Source organism: Halichoeres trimaculatus, unplaced genomic scaffold (assembly GCF_033239565.1).
Source record: "Halichoeres trimaculatus isolate MK-OKI-2021-1 unplaced genomic scaffold, fHalTri1.1 fHalTri1_scaffold_6, whole genome shotgun sequence".
Classification (NCBI taxonomy): domain Eukaryota; kingdom Metazoa; phylum Chordata; class Actinopteri; order Labriformes; family Labridae; genus Halichoeres; species Halichoeres trimaculatus.
This window is the reverse complement of record NW_027437184.1, coordinates 27758273-27777897: the sequence shown is the minus strand read 5'-3', so window position 1 is coordinate 27777897 and position 19625 is coordinate 27758273. Positions and strand designations below refer to the sequence as shown.

Sequence of the window (19625 nt, the reverse complement as noted above, 5' to 3'; positions counted from 1 at the left end):
AACGGACATAAGGTTCCCATTTCCTACAGCCACTGAATGCAGCGGTAGGCCGGCACAGGGGGACAGGACAACATGGCTGCCGCTGCGGGCCGATATTACGGAGAAGGCGGCAGAGCAACGAAAAGACAGAAAACTGAAGACGGAGGAATGACAACGGTGAGGTCTCGTTTGGGTTCTGTAAAGCAAAAACAATTACATGCAAAAATGAATTGGCTTCCCCTGTTTAAATGAGAGAGTTACGCATCTCACCAACGCAAACCTATTCACGTCAACGCCAGTTCGGTTAATGTAAGGTTTAGCTTGAACATTCAAACGGTCACAGAGTTCTCAACATCATTCACTCGAAATAACTATAGAAGCCTAAGTAAAGTTATGTTGTGTCGTCGTGAAATATGATTAAATTCGAATTTTTAATGAATATTTTTTTAGTTTTATCTCTGAGGACAGCCTAGTTGGTTACCGTCAGTGACGCAAATTTGAACCATTGACGTTATTCCAGGCTGCTATGTCGTTATCATGCATCCTTGTTCTTTTTAACCCCGTGTCTTGACTCCGCAATCCCATTTGCGTGTTTCAGGAGAACTATGATGATCCCCATAAACCGCTGCCCTCTCCGGTGGTGCACATCAGGGGCCTGGTAGACGGCATTATGGAGGCAGACCTGGTGGAGGCCCTGCAGGAGTTTGGAGCTATCAGGTAATAACAGCTCTGGAATGTAACGAAGCTGGGATCGTGATGCTGAAGTCACAGCATGATGTACTTATTTTCATTGAGAAATGTGATGCAGCGTTTTAAGTACAAACTTTGTTACTGATCATTCTGGGCTCCTAACGACACTGATGTTTGCCAACAGGCCACTAGGTGTAATGATCCTTTGCACTGTGCTCATGATTTGCCAAACTTAGAAACACAATCCATCGTGTAAATTTTCAAAGGAAGAATTTTAATGAAGCTACCAGCTAGCTAGCCTAACTTTAAGCTTAACTAAATTGCTTATGGCATCATTTCTTAGTTTCACGACTTTCCCAATGACACCTGGTAATTTTCACCTTCACATATGTTTTTCCAGTTATGTGGTTATGATGCCCAAGAAGCGTCAGGCCCTGGTTGAGTATGAGGACATGAATGGCTCCTGTAATGCTGTGAACTATGCAGCAGAGAACCAGGTTTACATAGCAGGCCACCCTGCTTTCATCAACTACTCCACCAGCCAAAAGATCTCCCGTCCAGGAGACTCGGATGACACCCGGAGCGTCAACAATGTGCTTCTGCTCACTATCATAAACCCCATCTATCCTATCACCACGGTAACTTGACCTTAAATTTCTCCTTACATTCTGGGATGGCATTGCAACTTGATTCATACAGTAGTATTTAAAGAGAAGTGTGCTGTACTAACAACTTAAGTCTGAATTATTTATCAGATCTTTGTACAGCTAAATGTATCGTAAAACTGGCTTTAAGACAAGAAAGGAAGCAGATTATTGTACATTCATTACATGCTGAAAACTTCACTTTATATGATGTTTCTACTTAGTATGTGTCATTTAAACATCATCCTTCAGTCCACAATGGTTCTCTGCTTGTTGGACGAGTAAATCTTCAAAGACCTTCAAACTAGAAATGCACTCAGAGAGCGCAGACCTCCGCCAAGCATATTGTGATTGACACGCAACATGCAACACTTTAGTCCTTCTTCAATGTTATACTCCCTTTCAGCAGACTATCTGCTACAATTTGGTGTTAGTTGCAGGTTTATACGATAATTTGTTACCTGACAGTGTTGGAAATTATGATGACCCAGTACATATTTCATATTCCAGATCTTAGAATCCTGAATATTGCCAGAAATGATTGTGACCTTGTCTTGTATTGTTTTACAAAGCAATCCGACCATTTATCATGGAATTATATACACATATGGGAAAAACGGCCCTATCTCACAATGATAAAGAATCCTTTAAAAATATCCTGGATCCAGACGATGATCGGGATCACCTCCAAAATTTAATCACTGCTTTCTTTTCCCATTTTGAACATTTCCTGAAAATTTCATCAAGATCTGTTCATCACTTTTGGAGTGATGTTGTTCACAAACAAACCAACAAACTCTCCCAAAAACAGAGTCCATCTCTTCATCAGCTTCTCCAGGAAGGCATATTCACGAACCAGCTTTTTTTTTTTTTAAATGTATAGTATCTCTTCTTCAGCCCCATGTTAACATGTCTGCATCATGAAGCAGTTTGCTGCTGTCCTAGAGTGTTTTGACTCCACCTGTAAATCTCAGTTAACTTATCTGTATTCCAACAGGATGTGCTCTACACAATTTGTAACAATTGTGGTCCTGTGCAGAGGATCGTCATCTTCAGAAAGAACGGTGTTCAGGCCATGGTCGAATATCCTTTTCAGTTATTCTTATTTACTTGTTCGTGGTGAGGTTACTTTATGAGTGGATATTCTGAAAGTGTTTTATTGTAGTTTGTCCCTCAGGTGACCAAGGGTAATACGACTTCACCTTAACTCATTGCTGCTACATTTGATTCGGTCCAAAGTGCACAGAGAGCCAAAGCCTCACTCAATGGGGCAGACATCTATTCTGGCTGCTGCACTCTTAAAATTGAATATGCCAAGGTAAGTTTATCTAATTAACCTTTGTGCCTGATTACAAAGCATTAGAAGTTAATAAGGGAAAACTAGTTTTGATTTCTGTAATTCAATCCTCCTCACAGCCAGCACGCCTTAATGTCTTCAAGAATGACCAGGACACGTGGGATTACACAAATCCTAACCTCAGTGGCCAAGGTAACCTGCAGTCCCCTCTCCTTCCTTCCCTTCTTTTCTTCCTCTTCTCCTCTCATGGCACTGTATGGGATGTCCGGGGTTCTATGCCTCCTGGGGTATTGCCTTTGATCACACATGAATGTTCACAACGCTGCTCAGAGGCAGTATTCCTGTGATGCCTTCACAGTTTTCATGCATTTTCTTGCCACACAGCAGGCTCAAAGTAAGGGCATGAGGAGCAACCTCAAGGGCAGCCGACCTCAGGGCTCATGCATGTGAGAAGCCGACTGCACCCGTCACAGAAGCATACACACCATAACCCACATAGATTCACATTCCCTGTAGAGCATGTCACAGCTGCACAACCTCACAGCCCTGCCGACTCCAGTCTGTTACACACTACAGGGACAAGCACACCTGTTATTCTTTCACACATAGTGGAGATTTTATCAGCACTTATATTAGACAGTGCACAAGCTAAAAGAGTTGTTTTGACCACTAGGCACACTAAAGGAAAGGTCCCATGAAACAACATCTTTGGTCCTAAACACAAACCAAGCTTAAACTGAACTGTACTCTGCAGACACAGCAGCTGATGTTTGATGAGCTCAGCACATGATCGCACTGTTATTAAATAAATGATTTGTGGTTACACTAGGAGTGCATGATGGGTACTTTGAAAACATTTTGACAATAGAGCTGGGATGTTAACAGTGGTTTCTTTGTAATGATTAAGTTTGAAACTAGGTTTTTACTGTAGTGGTCTCATTGCTTAACAAAGTAGTTAAAATAAGAGTAAACCACAAGCTAAAGGGCTTCAAAACACACATGCTGCTCTGTGTAATACCCCGTAAAGGGTGTCAGAGGACTGCTTGAAGTTTAATTGTTTTTAAAAGAAAATATCAGTGTATCCTCTCTTATTTATGCATGTTTTGCATATAGCCAGGTGTAGATCTGGGGCACAGTCATTCAGCATTTCATGGGACCTTTAAATAATACATTAATAATGCACTGACCGGACTGAGCTTTCAAGTACAATACTAGGAGTTTCAAATGATGAATTTTGAAAAAAGACCACATGGTGTTTGTTTTTTTGTTTTAGCTTGGGATAAAATTACACTTAAAACCTGATGGAGAACATATTTATATCAAAGCATATATTAACCTGGTAAATTTTCAATCAGTGGTAGAATATTTGTGTGATTTGAAACTTGAATACAGGCAAATACTGAACTTCTATGTAAATGTTGTGCGGATGTATTTCTTTTAGCCACACCCTGTTGCAATTCTTGCTTCTCTTGTACACAGCCAGGACCAAACATGTACATTTCATACAGGTGTTGACATCATTTTCTGATATTCTGACGTTTATGCTGAGGTCTCTCCAGAGGTACTCCTTGTGTCCTCACTGTGCAAAGTCATACAGGCTCACCTCAACCTCTAAGCAGACACAGTGGCTTCTACAGCTGCAGTATGACAGCAACCACAGCCACAGCTAACGTAAAGAGCTCTGTGGCACACATTGGACACAGTGGGACAAAAAACCGGAACACAACCTCAACTCAGTACTTCCTTATTCCAAGTCCATCATCACCCCTACCTCCACCACCTGACATGGGACTCATTTACTTTGGTGGTGGACATTAGCCGCCATTTCAGTGTGAGGGACAGAAATACTCCGAGGCCACTCGAACAAACATCTTGCATATCCACCACAGACTGATGTTGATAGATTGATAGAAGCATCTACCACCAACTCTTTACCAGTACAGCACATCTCATCTTCAAAGCCTCGAGGAGTCACCACTATGACACAATACATTGATGATGAGGGCAGGAGTCAAGCGTGCGGTCATTGAGACCACGCCTCCCGGCCCTTGGAATGTGCCTGCACAACACAACCACAGGGACCAACAGAGGAGTATTCAGACACACTCAGCCTGACCAGGGAACTGACGACACCACATACTGGGGCATAAACAAAAGAGAGGCCATGAAAACACAACGAGCTGAACATCCACGGCAACACACAGCTGAACCGCCATGACAGCACATCGTCACGCAGGTATTCCAGACGACTTATTGTCGAGCACTAGACGCCTTTTCACTTTCCAAGCGGCCGTCAGCTTTTAAACCACTTAAGCAAGCATCATGTGAGCGTCCATTTTTACATGAGAAGAACAATCCACGGGGGGGCCTATGAAGACACAAGCATCAGACACCTATCAAGCATACAAGCACAGAGGCAAACAGATTAAACCCCCTTTTTTCTTAAACTCTACATTTATGGACTCTGGTGTTCTGTATTTCCCTGTACCTTCTTCCCCATTTCCCTCCTCCTCTCTGTGCTGTTCTTGTGTTTCTGCGTTGTTTCATTTTTTCCTTTTTTTGCACTGGCCCATAGTGATGCCTTTAACGCCTCCCGTGTGATGCAGGTTTGGCTCAGTGTGTCTGTGGACAGACAGCCCACTCTCAAACGGTGCAAATGCCCGGCTTTGTGGTCAGAGCACGGTAAGCTGGAGATGAGACTCCTATAGCAACTCTCAAAACAAAGCGGAAGCAAGTCACAAACCAAGCTTGGATGTGTGGATGTACTTTTCTCTCTGGTGGTGGGAATTCAATGAAGGATGACGTAAAGGAAGGAAAAGACTGAAGGAGGAGAATGAGTTGAGGCTGGAGTCAAGAGGTTGGCAGGCAGCATCGCTGCTGAAGACTGCCCCCTACCTGCCCACTGTGTCCTGTGCTCCATGTGTGGTGCTGTAAGTACTTGAGAGAAATGAATGAAATACTTTGACTCGGTGGTGTTAAGTCCTTACAGAACACAACAACATGTTTGTTGTCTTGAATGGTTGAAATGTCCTGTCATGATTTTATGAAAGGCCATAGTAAAACCAAGAAACGACTGATTTCACTGTCACAAACTCATGAAAGAATTCTGTTCAGAAAGTTTTATTTGTCTCCTGTGGATTGTTTCCCTTATTATCAAAGGGAACGGGTCCTATGTTGCAGAGTTGGAACATTCTTGACTTTAATAATCTAGTACTCATTGGTATGTCTTTAAAAAAAATAATTCAGCTGATTTATGATTGGGTTTAGTGTTAATCTGTTGTTAAAATCCTGAGGTAGCACCTACAGGTGATGATCCATTAAAGTGTTATAACCTGAGAATTCTGTTTGTTCCAGCAGGGATATAAACTAATGGTTTTATTGTTATATCTTGAGGAATCACAGCATTCTTCTTTTTCCGTTCACATTAATTAAATCAGCACCGTGTACTGTTGACATTAGCCAACATGCAAATGTGTCTCCTCAGACTTTTTTTTTGTGAAACATAGTGGCAAACCAGACAAGTCTTTGATTGCTAAAGCAAAAACTTGGCCATCAATATTTTATTAAATATAAAAGTTGTTTTTTTGTTGTAATTAGAGAGACTTGAAACCTGAGCTGTTCATATAAACTTATTTTCAAGTGTGAGCTGAGGAAGTTGATCAAGTGTGAGGTTGAGTTATTGACCGGTCAGACTCCTCTGGCAGTCAGAAAAGTAGCCCCCTGCTGGCCATTTAAAGGAACATACTACCTCAGGCTTCACTTGTCAGCTGATTATTTTAGTTAGTCAGGGTTATTTTCAGAAAAGTAAGTAAGTCTGGATTTTGTTTTTTGTTGTTCTGATCAGGCCACTGTAACCCATGAATTAACTTCACCCACAAAGATTCAGAGAAATATTAGTGGATCTCTCCTGGACACCATGTTACATCAGTATTTGGTTATTTTATTTTCAGCAGGGCTGCATAATCTTAAAATAGCATACACTGAGATGGTTTAAAAGTGCAACAGAAACATTTGATGTCACAGATTTTTTTTTCCAGTCATCTCCTTTTAAGCATGTAATCTAATCAAAAATGCCCGACATGTTGTTGCCTCTGATGTCATACCTCTGTCCTCTCTGGATTTCCAATAAAATATGTAAAGACTGCTGATGTTTATGACACCGATGCATATTTTCTGTTGGACCTTTTTGAGTGTTTCAAGTCACATAGTTTCCTAGAATCAGAAGTGATGTATATGCAGTTGTTGACAAACGTTTACTATTTTAATCTGGATTTGACGTGTGTGTGTATGTGTACCTGCACAGATGCTGATGGTGAAGGCAATTGGAACAATTCACAAGGTGTGTGTGTGTGTTTGTTCAAGGTTGGCTTATACTTGTGGTCTCTTAGAGCATTGTTTTAAATCTTTTTATCTTTATTTATTAAACAAAAAGAAATCAGGTAGAAAAATCTCCATTATGTCATTTATTTAGTAAATCCAGCCTGCAGACTGATTTAACACCCAGGATGTCAGGCCCCTCTGTTGCATGTCATTCACAAGCTTGATCCTGTAGCATGTAGTGATGCATATGAGTTACAGGTTGCACTGTTGTGGCATGGCAAATGAAAGTTAACTTGTCAATTTCAGATCCCAACGCCAATCCGAACAAACGCCAGAGGCAGCCAGCTCTTCTGGGAGACCACCCACCGGATTACGGTAAATATCTACTATCTGACATCAAAATCAATGAGAAACACCCAGACTCTGAAACTGTACTACTTTTCATAATTTCTCTCATCAAGGTGGTCCTCAGGGAGGTTACCATGGCTACAACGAGGACAGCTATGGTCCTCCCCCTCCCCACCGCATGGGGCCAGGCATGGGTGGCCGCGGTCGTGGTGGTCAGCGTTACGGCCCTGGATACGGACCTCCGCCTCCAGAGTATGGTCCTCATGCTGACTCACCTGTTCTTATGGTTTATGGCCTTGATCCCTCAAAGATCAACGCTGACAAGGTCTTCAACATCTTCTGCCTCTATGGAAACGTGGAGAGGGTGAGTGAGCCTCAAATGATATCCAATGCAGTGTTGAACCATTTTCAACATTTCCTATAAAATGTAAGAGGTTAAAAAATAAACAGAAAAGTGAGCTTCACATAAGCACCCAGAGGCCCAGGACTGAATCCTATCAGTCTTTTGAGTCTCTGCCTTCCTGTTTCAAACCCACATCATTGTGGAAAGAGCAACACAGGAGCAGACGCATGGCTCTAATGTTGAAAATGACCATCAAGTTCTTACAGTTAATGAAGCCTTTAAAAAGGTAATTTAATTTAAAATGTGTTCGTCTTTACTCATAAGCACTGTGAATTTTATTTAGGTTTATTTACGGGGGAGTAATTGACCCTCAAAACAATAAAAGAAAAACACTGAGGCAATTTTACCTTAAAACCAGTCTCTGTGCCTTTATCTGAAATTAAAGTTGTGAGCTAAATTTAACCCAGCTTTTATTTTGAAAAACATCGAGCTTTGATCTTCTTTCTAATGGCATTGTCCAAAGAAGAGAGCAACTGTAATAGGTTGTAATCTCATTAACATTTCCCCTAAGATGATGTTTTGAAAATTTTACTTGTGTTAGTGTTTGATGAAGTCTGAACTTTGAAATCATCTAAAAAAAATCCAGGGCTGTTCCCAGTCTAAGTAAAAGCAGTAAATACTTTGCTCTTGTTTGTGTGAGTAACTGGATATTACTGTTCTTTCAGATTAAGTTCATGAAGAGTAAGCCAGGAGCAGCGATGGTGGAGATGGGGGACTGTTACTCTGTGGACAGAGCCATCACTCACCTCAACAACAACTTCCTTTTTGGGCAGAAACTCAACGTTTGGTAAGAGCAGCCTTCCCAGTCAGAACAGAGCATCACGTTTTCTTAAGGACACAATGCAGAGTGCAGAATTCAGCACAGGAGTCTGAAATACCCTCTCCACTCTCTCCAGTGTGTCCAAGCAGCAGGCCATTGTGCCAGGACAGTGCTACCAGCTAGAGGACAACACCAGCAGCTTCAAAGATTTCCACGGATCCCGCAACAACCGTTTCACCTCCCCAGAGCAGGCAGCCAAGAACCGAATCCAGCATCCCAGTAACGTCCTTCACTTCTTCAACGCGCAGCCTGACATCTCCACAGAGATCTTCAATCAGGTGAGAAACACGTACAGTGCTCGGTCTGAAGTCTTGTCCCCCTCCTTTCCTCCCCTAATGTTCACCGACACTGCTCCTTTGTTCCAGGTCTGCGAAGAGCTGGGAATCAAGCAGGCTGCAAGTGTGAAACTGTTTACTGGAAAGAGTGAGTAGTTAAGTTACAGTCCCAAGGGATTTCTGATGATCTCAAACCAACACAGATTTGTTTAGTTTGACCCTCTCACTGCTGGTGTCTGTGTTAAACACACATTTTTTAGGTTTAAAAGACCTTTCCTGGTAATACCAACCCCCAAAATGAAAATGACACCCAAAAGCATCCCCCAATCAGATAGATTTCTCATCAGTTTGCATCAGGTCCAGAGATACAAACTCCGACTCAAAGGTTGTGATATAAAACTTGGATATGTGAACTTGACACACAACCAGAAGGGTACCAAAAGAAGTCCAATACAGATTGGCTGTTTTGGTACTTTTTCTATCATATTTTTTAATTTAAAGGGACAGTGCATATCAATGGGTATTTCTGCAGCATCCATGTAATACTCCAGAGTTAACCACAGGCCAATTTTCATCTGTAGTCCTCGGCAGGTCATAGCAGAGTTTTTCACAATGAAGAGATAAATAAGAGTTAAAACGGCAAAAAAAATTGCAAAAAAAAGTTCTATTTTGTATTTATTTTCCTTTCCATTGAAACACAAATGTTTCACACAGGTGAAAGATGCAGTCGGTCTGTGAAACTAATCAGTGGCAGTTGGTGTAACTGTTTTTCTGAAAAGGATTTTATCAGTCTACTGCACTGTAAAAATGAAATTTAAAATGATTTTTATCAACTGACTCAAAATTAGAGAGAATACATCAATGTCTATTGCTGACTTGATGTCTACTTGTATTATAAAGTTAATAAATTAAGTACTGTAAATATTCTTTGAGATGATATTAAATAATGAATAACTTATTTCATCAGTACACTGACACAACCTCTATGAAGATTAATTATTTAATACTTTTCATGTTTTTGTGGTCACACCATTTGACTATTTAATGGAGCTAATTGTTTAATTGTTCAAAATGGTAGGAATGTCATATTAAATACTGACACACCAACATAAATGCAAACCACACATTTCAACAAACATCTCACATGTTGTTTTCAAAGTTTAACATTTATTTTGATACTAACCTTTGTTTGTCACTGTCCCATACTGTAATGAACTCAACTAGACAACTTAGTGGAAACACATTTTAACATGATGACTATGTGTTGAGCATATTGCCCACAGGGATTACATTAAACTATTTTAGCCTGTTTTTTTTATCTCTTAGTGATCTTAACATTGCTGGTTGATTTTCTCAATTTAAGTGTATCATAATTCACGCCTTTTGAAACTTAATATCTGAACTTCGATGAGAATCTTAAACATAATTTTTGTGCCTGAAAAGGTGAGCGAAGTTCTTCTGGCCTTCTGGAGTGGGAATCCATCAATGATGCTATGGAGGCTCTAGCTATGATGAATCATTACCAGATGAAGAATCCCAGTGAGTTCTCACTTCATCACATTTACACACTCAGGTTTTATTTCTGTACTGTCCTAACATCGTGTCCTGTTCTCTTTCAGGTGGGCCTTACCCATACACACTGAAGTTGTGCTTCTCAACTACACACCATGCCAACTAAAACTCTTCCCTCAAACTTTTTGTAACATGTTGTGTCTTTGCATTGAGTATACAGTTGTTCTGTTGTCACGTCCCATTAAAACCTTCAATCAGTATTGACATAAGAGTAGAATTGATGTTAAGAATGTTAATTTAACAATGACTTTGTAAGATTTATTTTACTTATAAAATTTTTTCAATCAGATGTACTTTTTTAATTTTGTGTTTAAAACACTAGATCTAAACTTGAAGAACATGTCAGTGTGGACCTCAGATTGTGTTTGTTAGTTCAAGTGATCAGTTACTATAATGTCACGACTGATGTAACCAGGCTTCACCTCTTCAGATGTTTTATTTCTTCACTCCTGACGGGAAACACTTTGTCCATACTTTGAGAATTAAAAACACATTTGTTAGGAAGTTATTATAGAGGGAAGCAGCTGTATTTCTCCTAATGAAAAGTCAACATGACATCCCTGTGCTTGTGCTAAAGTGGTTGTGATCGTGATAATGATGATGATAATGAAGCCCTGTCTTACAAGTATTCTACTGCAGATTGAAGAAAGGCATGCACATAAGGGATGGTCATCTGTAACAAAAGTGTTCAGACACAATCAGCATTTCAATGTTAAGTTGTTTCCTTTTTTTAGTAAACAAGACTGTGAATATTACTTTGGCTGGATTTTCTGATTTGTCCTTAAATGAAGTTCTCTGTTTCGATATGACTGCATAAATGGAAGATGCCTCTCTGGGCGTGTGACACTTGTAAGGACATGAGATTAGACTACTCTAAATTACTTACATTACAAAACACCAGCCATCTTATTCATACCTGCTTACCAAACGCACAGCCTCTTTGTTTACCCTTGTTTCTCTCCACATCTTCAATTGATGGATATAGAGATCTATAGGGCTAGATTGAAAGAGAAGGGTCCAGAAATATGAAAGAAATCACAAAATATATAATTAATGAAAGATTTAATATTTGAAATGATAGATATTAGGAATAAAGTTTGACAAAAATTTTAAATGTGTTCTTTAGATACGGGTGAGTCAGCACAAAGCTCCGTATGGGTAGTCTTAAATCGGGGGTCTGCAGCCTTTACTATCAGAGGAGCCAATTTGCCTAATGTCGCCTGCATTAAAGTAATTCTGGAACCACAAAATCTTTGTTTCCTTCACAATAAAGAACATAGTGTATAAAATTCCATACATAGTTAAAATACGTTGAAAAATATCTAAACAGGAAGTTTTTGAATCTGTGAAATTTTAGAACTACAAAATAAAAAATGCATTTGAATTTGATAACATATTGATAATGTCACTCAATTTTTTGTTGTTTTTGTTTTGTTTTGCCAATTTCTTGCCACATATCAAGCATGTATATTAAGCTGGTATGTCGGCAGGTAAATTAATCCATTCACAGAATTAAAATATCTATTTTCTTCTAGATTTGTCTTTCTGTTGATGTAGTTGTCTTACTAGGGGTGTAAAACTTGAGGTTAGCTTCAGGCCCAAGGAAAGAGGTGAAGCAGAGCAGTGGCAGGCTTTATTGCAAGATGTGATTGATACTTTATTCAACAAAATGTTAAACTATGATTGTATTTCATGTCAACTTCACTAATTATCAAAATTATTATAATTTTTTTGTTTCAATAGTATTTTTTAAAGCTACAAGGGGCCACTGCAACGGAGGAGCTGCATGGGGCTCCAGAGCCACAGGTTGCCCTGTCTTAAGTACAGTAAAGTAAAGTAAATACAGATTGTTTTCAAACCTTTGATCTCAAACTAAACTTGTATTACATTTTCTTTGCTTAAACTGTAATCCTATAAGGTCAGCTCAGTAAGACGATGTCTGCACTAGATTTGTACCTGGATGAACAAGACCCTGTGTGAATTGTGACAGTCTCACCTTGAAGGGGCTCTAGTTTGCACAACAACAAGTTTACCATATACACTTTAACATATTACCTGGCTACAAACTAATCTGATCTGATTTAAATATGACTTTGCTGATTTGAAAAAAAAAAAATAAAGGTTTATCCAAACCCAACACCAAAATGATTGTAATTTAATCACATTGCTGCTACTATCATCATTCAGCAGCCTAGAGTCTTTCACCAGTTTTGCTGCTGTGGTCTGGACTACAGAACAGGATGTCACCCTAATGTTCTCCATCAGAGATGGTTTGGGTCCTGTCATGACTCAAGCTGCCATTACATCTGTGCTCGCTTACTGTTATTACTTAGTGGCTGAAAAATACCAGCATTAGAGGGACACTGATGTTGTTGCTAGATAAGCACAGACAGATTTGGTGTTGGTGTTGAGAGTGAATCTCCTTTGTTGTAAGTTTTTGACCAAGTAGAATCAAGTATTTAACAGGTAGTCATCATGTCCCCAAAATAATACTTTCGTTCTGCGCCTTCCACACTCTGGGGTTATGAGCTGTGCTCACCTGGAATCATCTGGTATCAATTCGAAAAATGGAGTAAAAAAAATACAATAAATAAATAAGTAAATAAAAATACAAAAAATAGCCTATGTGTCTATTTCAGGCTTCCATATGGTGGGAACAATGACCCCGACATCATTTGCCCTCCTTAGCTTTCCTTTGTACTCAAATTTAGATAGTCAATAGTGTGAATGCAAAACTAGATACAAAAGGTACAAAACAACATCTTTGACAGGGATCACTTTATGATCTGGTGGATTACATTGGTTGAATCATGTTGACAAAATAAGTGAACAACATGGTGCTAAAAATCATCTCTGTGAAGTTAGTTTTTTGTCTTTTTGAGAATGAACATGCTTTTATCTTCTTTAAAATAAAAGAACATTTCAAGCAAAAAAAAAATGAGAATGCGTTTACGTACCTTCATTTGTACACAGGACGTAATTCTCTCTTATTCTCTGACTGATGGTCGCATAGTGAGTCTTTCAAATTGTTCATATTTGGTTGTATTATTTGTGTTGCAGAAACATGAGATTGAGACACTTTGGAATAAAACTACAACTCCCATGACGTCTTGGGGCTCGGGCGCGTAGGTGTTTCCGGTGTCTTATGACATTTTACTTCCTTCCACACAGACCGACACGAACAAATCGAGAAAGAAGACATCGCTAACTTTCAAAAGCTGCAGTTTTCAGTCGCTTTTCCTGATAAGTTTTCGCTTAATTTTTATCTTAGAATGCGCGTAATGTCGCGAGAGCCGTCCGAGATCTGAGGTATAAGTGAAAACCGTTGACCGAAGCGTGCAGGCCTCCGAAGAAAGTTTGGTCGCGGCCTGTAAACAACATGTCCTCCGCCTCGCAGTCCTCCTCTAGACGGCAATGGTGCTACCTCTGCGATCTGCCCAAGATGCCCTGGGCCATGCTGTGGGAGTTCAGCGAAGCAGTCTGCCGGGGATGTGTGAACTACGACGGCGCGGACAGGATAGAGCTCCTCATCGAAACTGCCAGGCAGCTGAAGAGCACACACGGGGTTTTAGACGGGAGGTCCCCCGGTCCTCCGCAGGGGAAACCCAGCTCTGCGGGGCCCATTGAAGCGGGTCGGCAGCATACAGAGCGTATAGAGAGGGGGAGGGGTGAGTATGGGGTAACCTCTCGCCTCCCCAACGGGCTGCACAGAGCTGAAGATGTGGCTCTGTCGGAGGGCAGCAGACAGAGCCCGAACACACGGAGGGCTGTGGTTGGAGCAGTTCCCAATCTCCACGGCACCATATCTCACGCGTTGATAGCTCAGGGGTTAGTAGCAGCCCCACATGGCCTGTTAGCCCCACTATCAGGCTCCAGGGCAGGGGCCACACCTATTGCAGTTTCAGCTGGCCCTATAATGGGTGAGGCTGGCAGAAGACAGGCAGTGTCTCTGGGTGTGGGAGCCAGCACCTCAGCTCTGGTGGGCATAGACCCTGCAGTGTGGAGGAACAATGAGGTGATGGCTGAACTCAACGAGGTGGCTCGCAGCAGGGTTGAGGGCTGGCCCAACCGTCCCAAAGCAGTCCGGGATGTTCTTTTAGCTCTCAGCAGCTGTGTCCCCTTCAACGTCCGCTTCAGGAAAGACCATAATCTGATTGGTCGGGTCCTGGCGTTTGATGCCAGCAGCACCCCAGAGTTTGAGCTGAAGGTCTTTGTGGAGTACCCTGCCGGCTCTGGGATGATCTTCTCAGGAGTCCCAGATCTGGTCAGGCAAATGTTCCGAGACTCGGCCAAAGACGCAGGTAAAGTGGTGAACTCTGGGCTTCGCTATGTGGAGTATGAGAAGAGGCCAGGCTCAGGGGACTGGCGAGGGCTCTCTGAGCTCTTGAATGATGGTGTCCGGATGTTCAAGGAGCCACCCATTCCTGAGGTCCTCCCCCAGCCGGATGCAGGGCTGCCCATGGTGGCTGCTGGACGCCCTGGACCGGCAAAGGGTGCTGCTCGACGCCGCAAAGCTTCACCGGGTTCTGAGAATGGAGAAAGTGAAGGCAGACCTGATCATCCTTCCAGAGAGCCGTGGCCCAGGGGTCCTTACTCAGGCATGGAGCCCCTCCCGGGTATGGCTGCCCCTCCAGAGGGTCCACCCCGTCTGCACAGCCAGCCCTCACCCATCTCAGCTCTCATGGGCGTCGCAGACAGCCTGAGCTCCAGCCAGATGGCCAGAGACAGCCCCAGCATGTCCACAGCCCACTCCTCTTCAGCTGGGCACCCCACCAGCAGCAGCCCCTCCACCGCCTCCACCTCAGTCTCCCAGTCAGCCATGAGTCTGAGCACAGTGGGGCAGAGCAGTAACACCAGCGCTGGAGAGTCCTCCAGCAGCGGTCAGGGCACGCTGCTGTGCTGCACCCTCTGCAGAGAGCGCCTGGAGGACACCCACTTTGTCCAGTGTCCATCTGTCCCCCACCACAAGTTCTGCTTCCCCTGCACCCGAGGGTTCATCCGCAGCCAGGGCCCGGGCGGGGAGGTGTACTGCCCTAGCGGAGAGCGCTGTCCCCTGGCTGGATCCACCGTGCCTTGGGCCTTCATGCAGGGAGAGATCTCCACCATCCTGGCCGGAGACGGAGACGTGACAGTAAAGAAGGAGAGTGACCCTTGACGTCTCCATCCTCATGTGGTGAATGGTAAGAGAGCAGCTGACTCATTAGATGTTTTCCTCAAATTAATCTACAGCGATGGAGATGGAACACAATAATCAATGTTTTTTGGTAACAATATAACAAAGATTTTACACTCTAAATGAGTTTTTATGTCTACAGAGGAGCAGGTTTTCTTCTACAGATGCTGCCATCTTGCATCTCCATTTCTACGGCAGCTCAGAGTAGACAAACAAGTGACAAATGTGCACTTTGATTCATTGAGACATTAAGTGATGAGCAGCAGAGTGAAGAAAGAGAGATGTCTGGATGTTTGCAGAGATAACTTGACAAATGAAGGAATGTGAATTTATGAAGGAAAGACGGTTGAGATGCAGCATTTAGTTTAAGGGGGTCCCAGGATCATACTTATTATAAATTGAAGCAGCTTCTTGTCCTTAGTATTGCTAAGATAGATTGTTTACCTTTTCCTCAAATCCTTGTAATCATAAGAAATATACATATCAAAATTTATGACAGTTTAAGCTACACATAGGTTCCCAATTTTTCTCTTCTCATGCTATTCATTTTCTCAGCATGGTGAAATATAACAAAATATTTGTTTTTTATCATGTTTTCATTTCTCAGAAAAAAATAACTTGGGTTAAGATATTGGATTTTTTGCTGATATCCCATATAGGCTGATATTTTACAAGTCATTTAGTCGATTACTGATATTGACATTTTGGTTTGCACACCTAATTGCAGAGATCATTAACTCTCTTCTATATTGGAAGTAGTTTACAGTATTATGGTGTATACTCTTGCCACATTTGTCATGTTGGTATTCATTTTTTGTGCAAAATAAGAAAAATACTTAAAAATGCACATTTGTTTACAACAATCTCTTTCAAACAAACCAGGGAAAATTTGGCCAATTTCACACTTGCGTCAGTAAACCTAACCCCTTTTCACAGGGAACATGTGACTAGTGCAGCTGTACAGCTATTAAACCCAAATTAAACGTCTCACTCTTTGACAGTAAATGTGCCTAAATTAGTCAGCTGCATGCACGTTAAAGACGATTGCTGAAAAATGTAACTCAAAACAGGGGCCAAATATCAGACTACTCAATCTGCACTATGCAAACAAAATCACAGAAGGTGCAAAAATATCTGCAGCTTCAGTCCTTAATAAGAACATAAAAAACAGGTGGGCTCTGTCTTCACAGCACAACTCTATGTGCTACAAACAATGAGTAACCGAGAGCCGGTGTGCAAACAATCAAGAAATACAAAACATATAAGCAGCAGCTTCAGATCATGGCACCAAGATAGGGCATCTGATAAAGTAAGCACCAGAACATTATTAATCAGTTTGTGTGTTGGCCGATGTCTGGTGTTTCAGTTTTTAGGCAATAATAGTTACGAACGGTATTGTGCAGATAATATCATGCATCCCTAGAAATAACTGATACATTTGGTTGAATTAACAAACTTTGTGAGTTAGCCTCAGTCTACTTTAAGGGCTTTATATACCAGTATGTATTAAAAATGAATGTCTGGATTTTTTGTTTGACAATAACCAAATTGAGATTCTTTTTCAAAATCCCTTTTTTTTTGTTTTTTTGTTTTTTCGAATTCAAATTCCTCATTTTTCTTCATTCATAGTGGAATCGAGTCCCAAGGATAGCACATCGTCCCAGCCCTAGTATGTATTTAGCACTGCAGCAAAACTTTGCTGACGATCAGCCTAAAAAAGCCAATTTTCAAAGAAAACAGTTTGTGGCAGATTTCTCAATATTTATGCAGAAAAACTCAAATTCAGACCTAAGAAATCCAAACTGTGTCCACTCATCTGAACCTATAAAAAAAGTTTTGATTTTTTTTTCTTCTTTATTTGCATAATAATGTGAAAAGTCAGGTACTAAAATGTTAAATTTAAACAAAATTTTTGTAACTTAAATGAAATTAATGATAAGAACTTAACTTTGACAGGTAGATGGTTAAATTGCTGTGTAGAAATCAGAGGCTGACCCTCAAAGTTTGTCTTGTAGAAAAAGAAATACTTCAAAACTCCATGAGTCGCCACACAATTGCGCAAATAAAAAAAAAGACAGTTTGTGCAAAACAGTGTGTGTGTTGATACATTTTTGTTTGATTAAAAAAATGTTCTAATGGAGAATCCTATTCATCAAACATCACAGGAGCTTTTTGTCCTTTAAAGGCCACTTTTTTTTTTTTTTTTTTTGGTGAATGGAGAGATGATCAGGGGAGCGTATTAATCCACAATCTTTTCTAAATTAGTTTTGTCCAAAGAACATTTTACTATTCGAGCTGATGTGTGTTTTCTATTCCAGTGTTTTGATAAATAACCCCCAATTGATCATCTGTTCATGTTAATTTTAGTTACTTGATTCATAATTACAGAATAAATTGAGTTGAGAGTGGGATCATGGTGAATCAGCTCAAAACAAAGCAGGAGGTTCGGTTAATCATGATTTTGAGTTTTGGCACAATCGACCAGCCCTTGTCACAGGTTTTTGAACTTGTCTTTGATTTTTAACGTTTTTTTTTTTTTTTTCACACTGGAGTTTCAGAAAACCCTTATTTCAGCCTTTTTCTGAAACACTTTGTTTTAGTAGCTGTCTTTACCTGTCTCTACTTGTCTCGGCTACACAAACCCCCTTCCCTGGCCTGCAGAGGGCAGAGCTATGAACAGACCTCAGTGTTTGAGGCCCACCCCTCCAACATGCTATGAACAAGTTATGTGATGGCCTCACATGACTTTAAATTTATATTTAAAATGTGGAAAAGTGTAGTGACCCCTCTTTCAGTAAAAATGTGAACTATCGCCAATGTGTGAACAATGAAACCTGAATGATGCAGAGTGAATCTAAAATATCAGGAAACAAAGTTTAGTGTGAAGGTTTAAGGTAGGATGTGTTGGGTTGAAGTCAGATGTGGAGGGATTTAGTAAAAAAATAGGAGAGAAAAAGACTATATGTCTTGAATATGAGGACAAATTTTGAAATTGAGCACTAAATAGCACTTAAGCTTATGTTTTCTTTTTGTTTGTCTGTAGTTTCCCTGTACAATACCAGCTTTAGCTGAGCTTAAGCAATATGCCCTTAAGATAAAAAGACAGGTCAGACTTGCCTGACAGGTGCATTATCAAGAATAATAAAATAGTAACAGTAACAACCTTTCAGGAGTAATGAAAGTCAGTCTTAACACCATTGCTCAGAATGAAAAGAAACCAAATGTCAGCTTGCTGTTAAAATGCTCACTAACCCTTACACTATGTCTCCTCTCTGTCCCCACAGTGGATCAAACACTTTGAAAGCACTTCCCTATATGTCAGCAGAGGTCCACTTTGTCTGCAGCTCATGATGTGTGCCTCTGTGAGCAGAAAAACTCTGTACCAGGAGGAGGAGGAGGAGGACAGCGACACAAACACAGAACCTAAAGACACAAACAGGCTCACTCTGAGCAGAGGGACACGTCCGTCTGCCCGTCTGTCTGTCTGTCTGTCAGGGCTGCGACTTCACCACCGAATGTTAAGTCCTGACCAAAACTTTGAAGCCCAGGATAGAAAGCACACGCTTTGTTTTCAAAAACGACAATCTCTTTTGTCTTTCATTTGTGTTGTTTTTTGTTCTATTTGTTGCATACTACAGATGGATGACAGCGATTAAAAGATAGATGCAATTCTTCAAAAAAACAAATGAATGTTCAAAATGTGGCAGAAACCATCGGGTCCTTAACGCCAAGGAGTAAAAATGTAATCCCACAGTATGTCTCTTAGGTAATCTCCTTATATTGTATGTCAAAAATGTGAATTTACTTTCAATATGGCTATGTAATTTCTATTTTTGATACAATACAAAATTTATATGTATTTGTTTATAGTGATAAGAAGACCAAAGATGGCTTCATGCTCAATGTAAGTTTATTGTATTGTAGCTGTGTATGCTGTACTCACTGATAACTTTGGCATCAGTCACTAATTTGTTCATCTATCACAGACGTAAGCTTGTTTTTGTCTATTTACTTTTTGAATTATATGTATGGTAAAGATAATTAGCATCACAATCTTCAATGGTTAACCCACATACTCATGTGATCTGAACAGGTCAATTCTAC

The 19625-nt window shown here is 40.8% G+C and overlaps 2 protein-coding genes across 2 annotated transcripts; both read left to right on the top strand.

Annotated features, from left to right (window-relative positions):
* Nucleotides 1-11103, top strand: LOC141791537 (heterogeneous nuclear ribonucleoprotein L-like). Its single transcript, XM_074672093.1, has 14 exons — nt 1-156; nt 578-696; nt 1070-1307; nt 2311-2398; nt 2537-2631; nt 2730-2802; nt 6914-6949; nt 7237-7305; nt 7392-7642; nt 8347-8468; nt 8578-8779; nt 8867-8924; nt 10220-10315; nt 10396-11103. The coding sequence occupies exons 1-14, from the start codon at nt 73-75 to the stop codon at nt 10452-10454; spliced, it is 1590 nt and encodes a 529-aa protein (XP_074528194.1). The 5' UTR covers nt 1-72; the 3' UTR covers nt 10455-11103.
* A 2360-nt stretch (nt 11104-13463) lies between these two features.
* LOC141791462 (interferon regulatory factor 2-binding protein 1-like) lies at nt 13464-19509 on the top strand. The gene is made up of 2 exons (XM_074671973.1): nt 13464-15528; nt 18806-19509. Exon 1 carries the CDS (start codon nt 13728-13730, stop codon nt 15501-15503), a length of 1776 nt encoding a protein of 591 aa, XP_074528074.1. The 5' UTR covers nt 13464-13727; the 3' UTR covers nt 15504-15528; nt 18806-19509.
* Nucleotides 19510-19625: the final 116 nt, after the last annotated feature.

Bases quoted from the DNA above. Each gene is read 5' to 3' on its own strand.
- LOC141791462 (XM_074671973.1), top strand. From the start codon at position 13,728: ATGTCCTCCGCCTCGCAGTCCTCCTCTAGACGGCAATGGTGCTACCTC.
- LOC141791537 (XM_074672093.1), top strand. From the start codon at position 73: ATGGCTGCCGCTGCGGGCCGATATTACGGAGAAGGCGGCAGAGCAACG. The intron at 157-577 runs GTGAGGTCTCGT...TGCGTGTTTCAG, and splicing joins AAGACGGAGGAATGACAACG to GAGAACTATGATGATCCCCA. The intron at 7,306-7,391 runs GTAAATATCTAC...TCTCTCATCAAG, and splicing joins AGACCACCCACCGGATTACG to GTGGTCCTCAGGGAGGTTAC.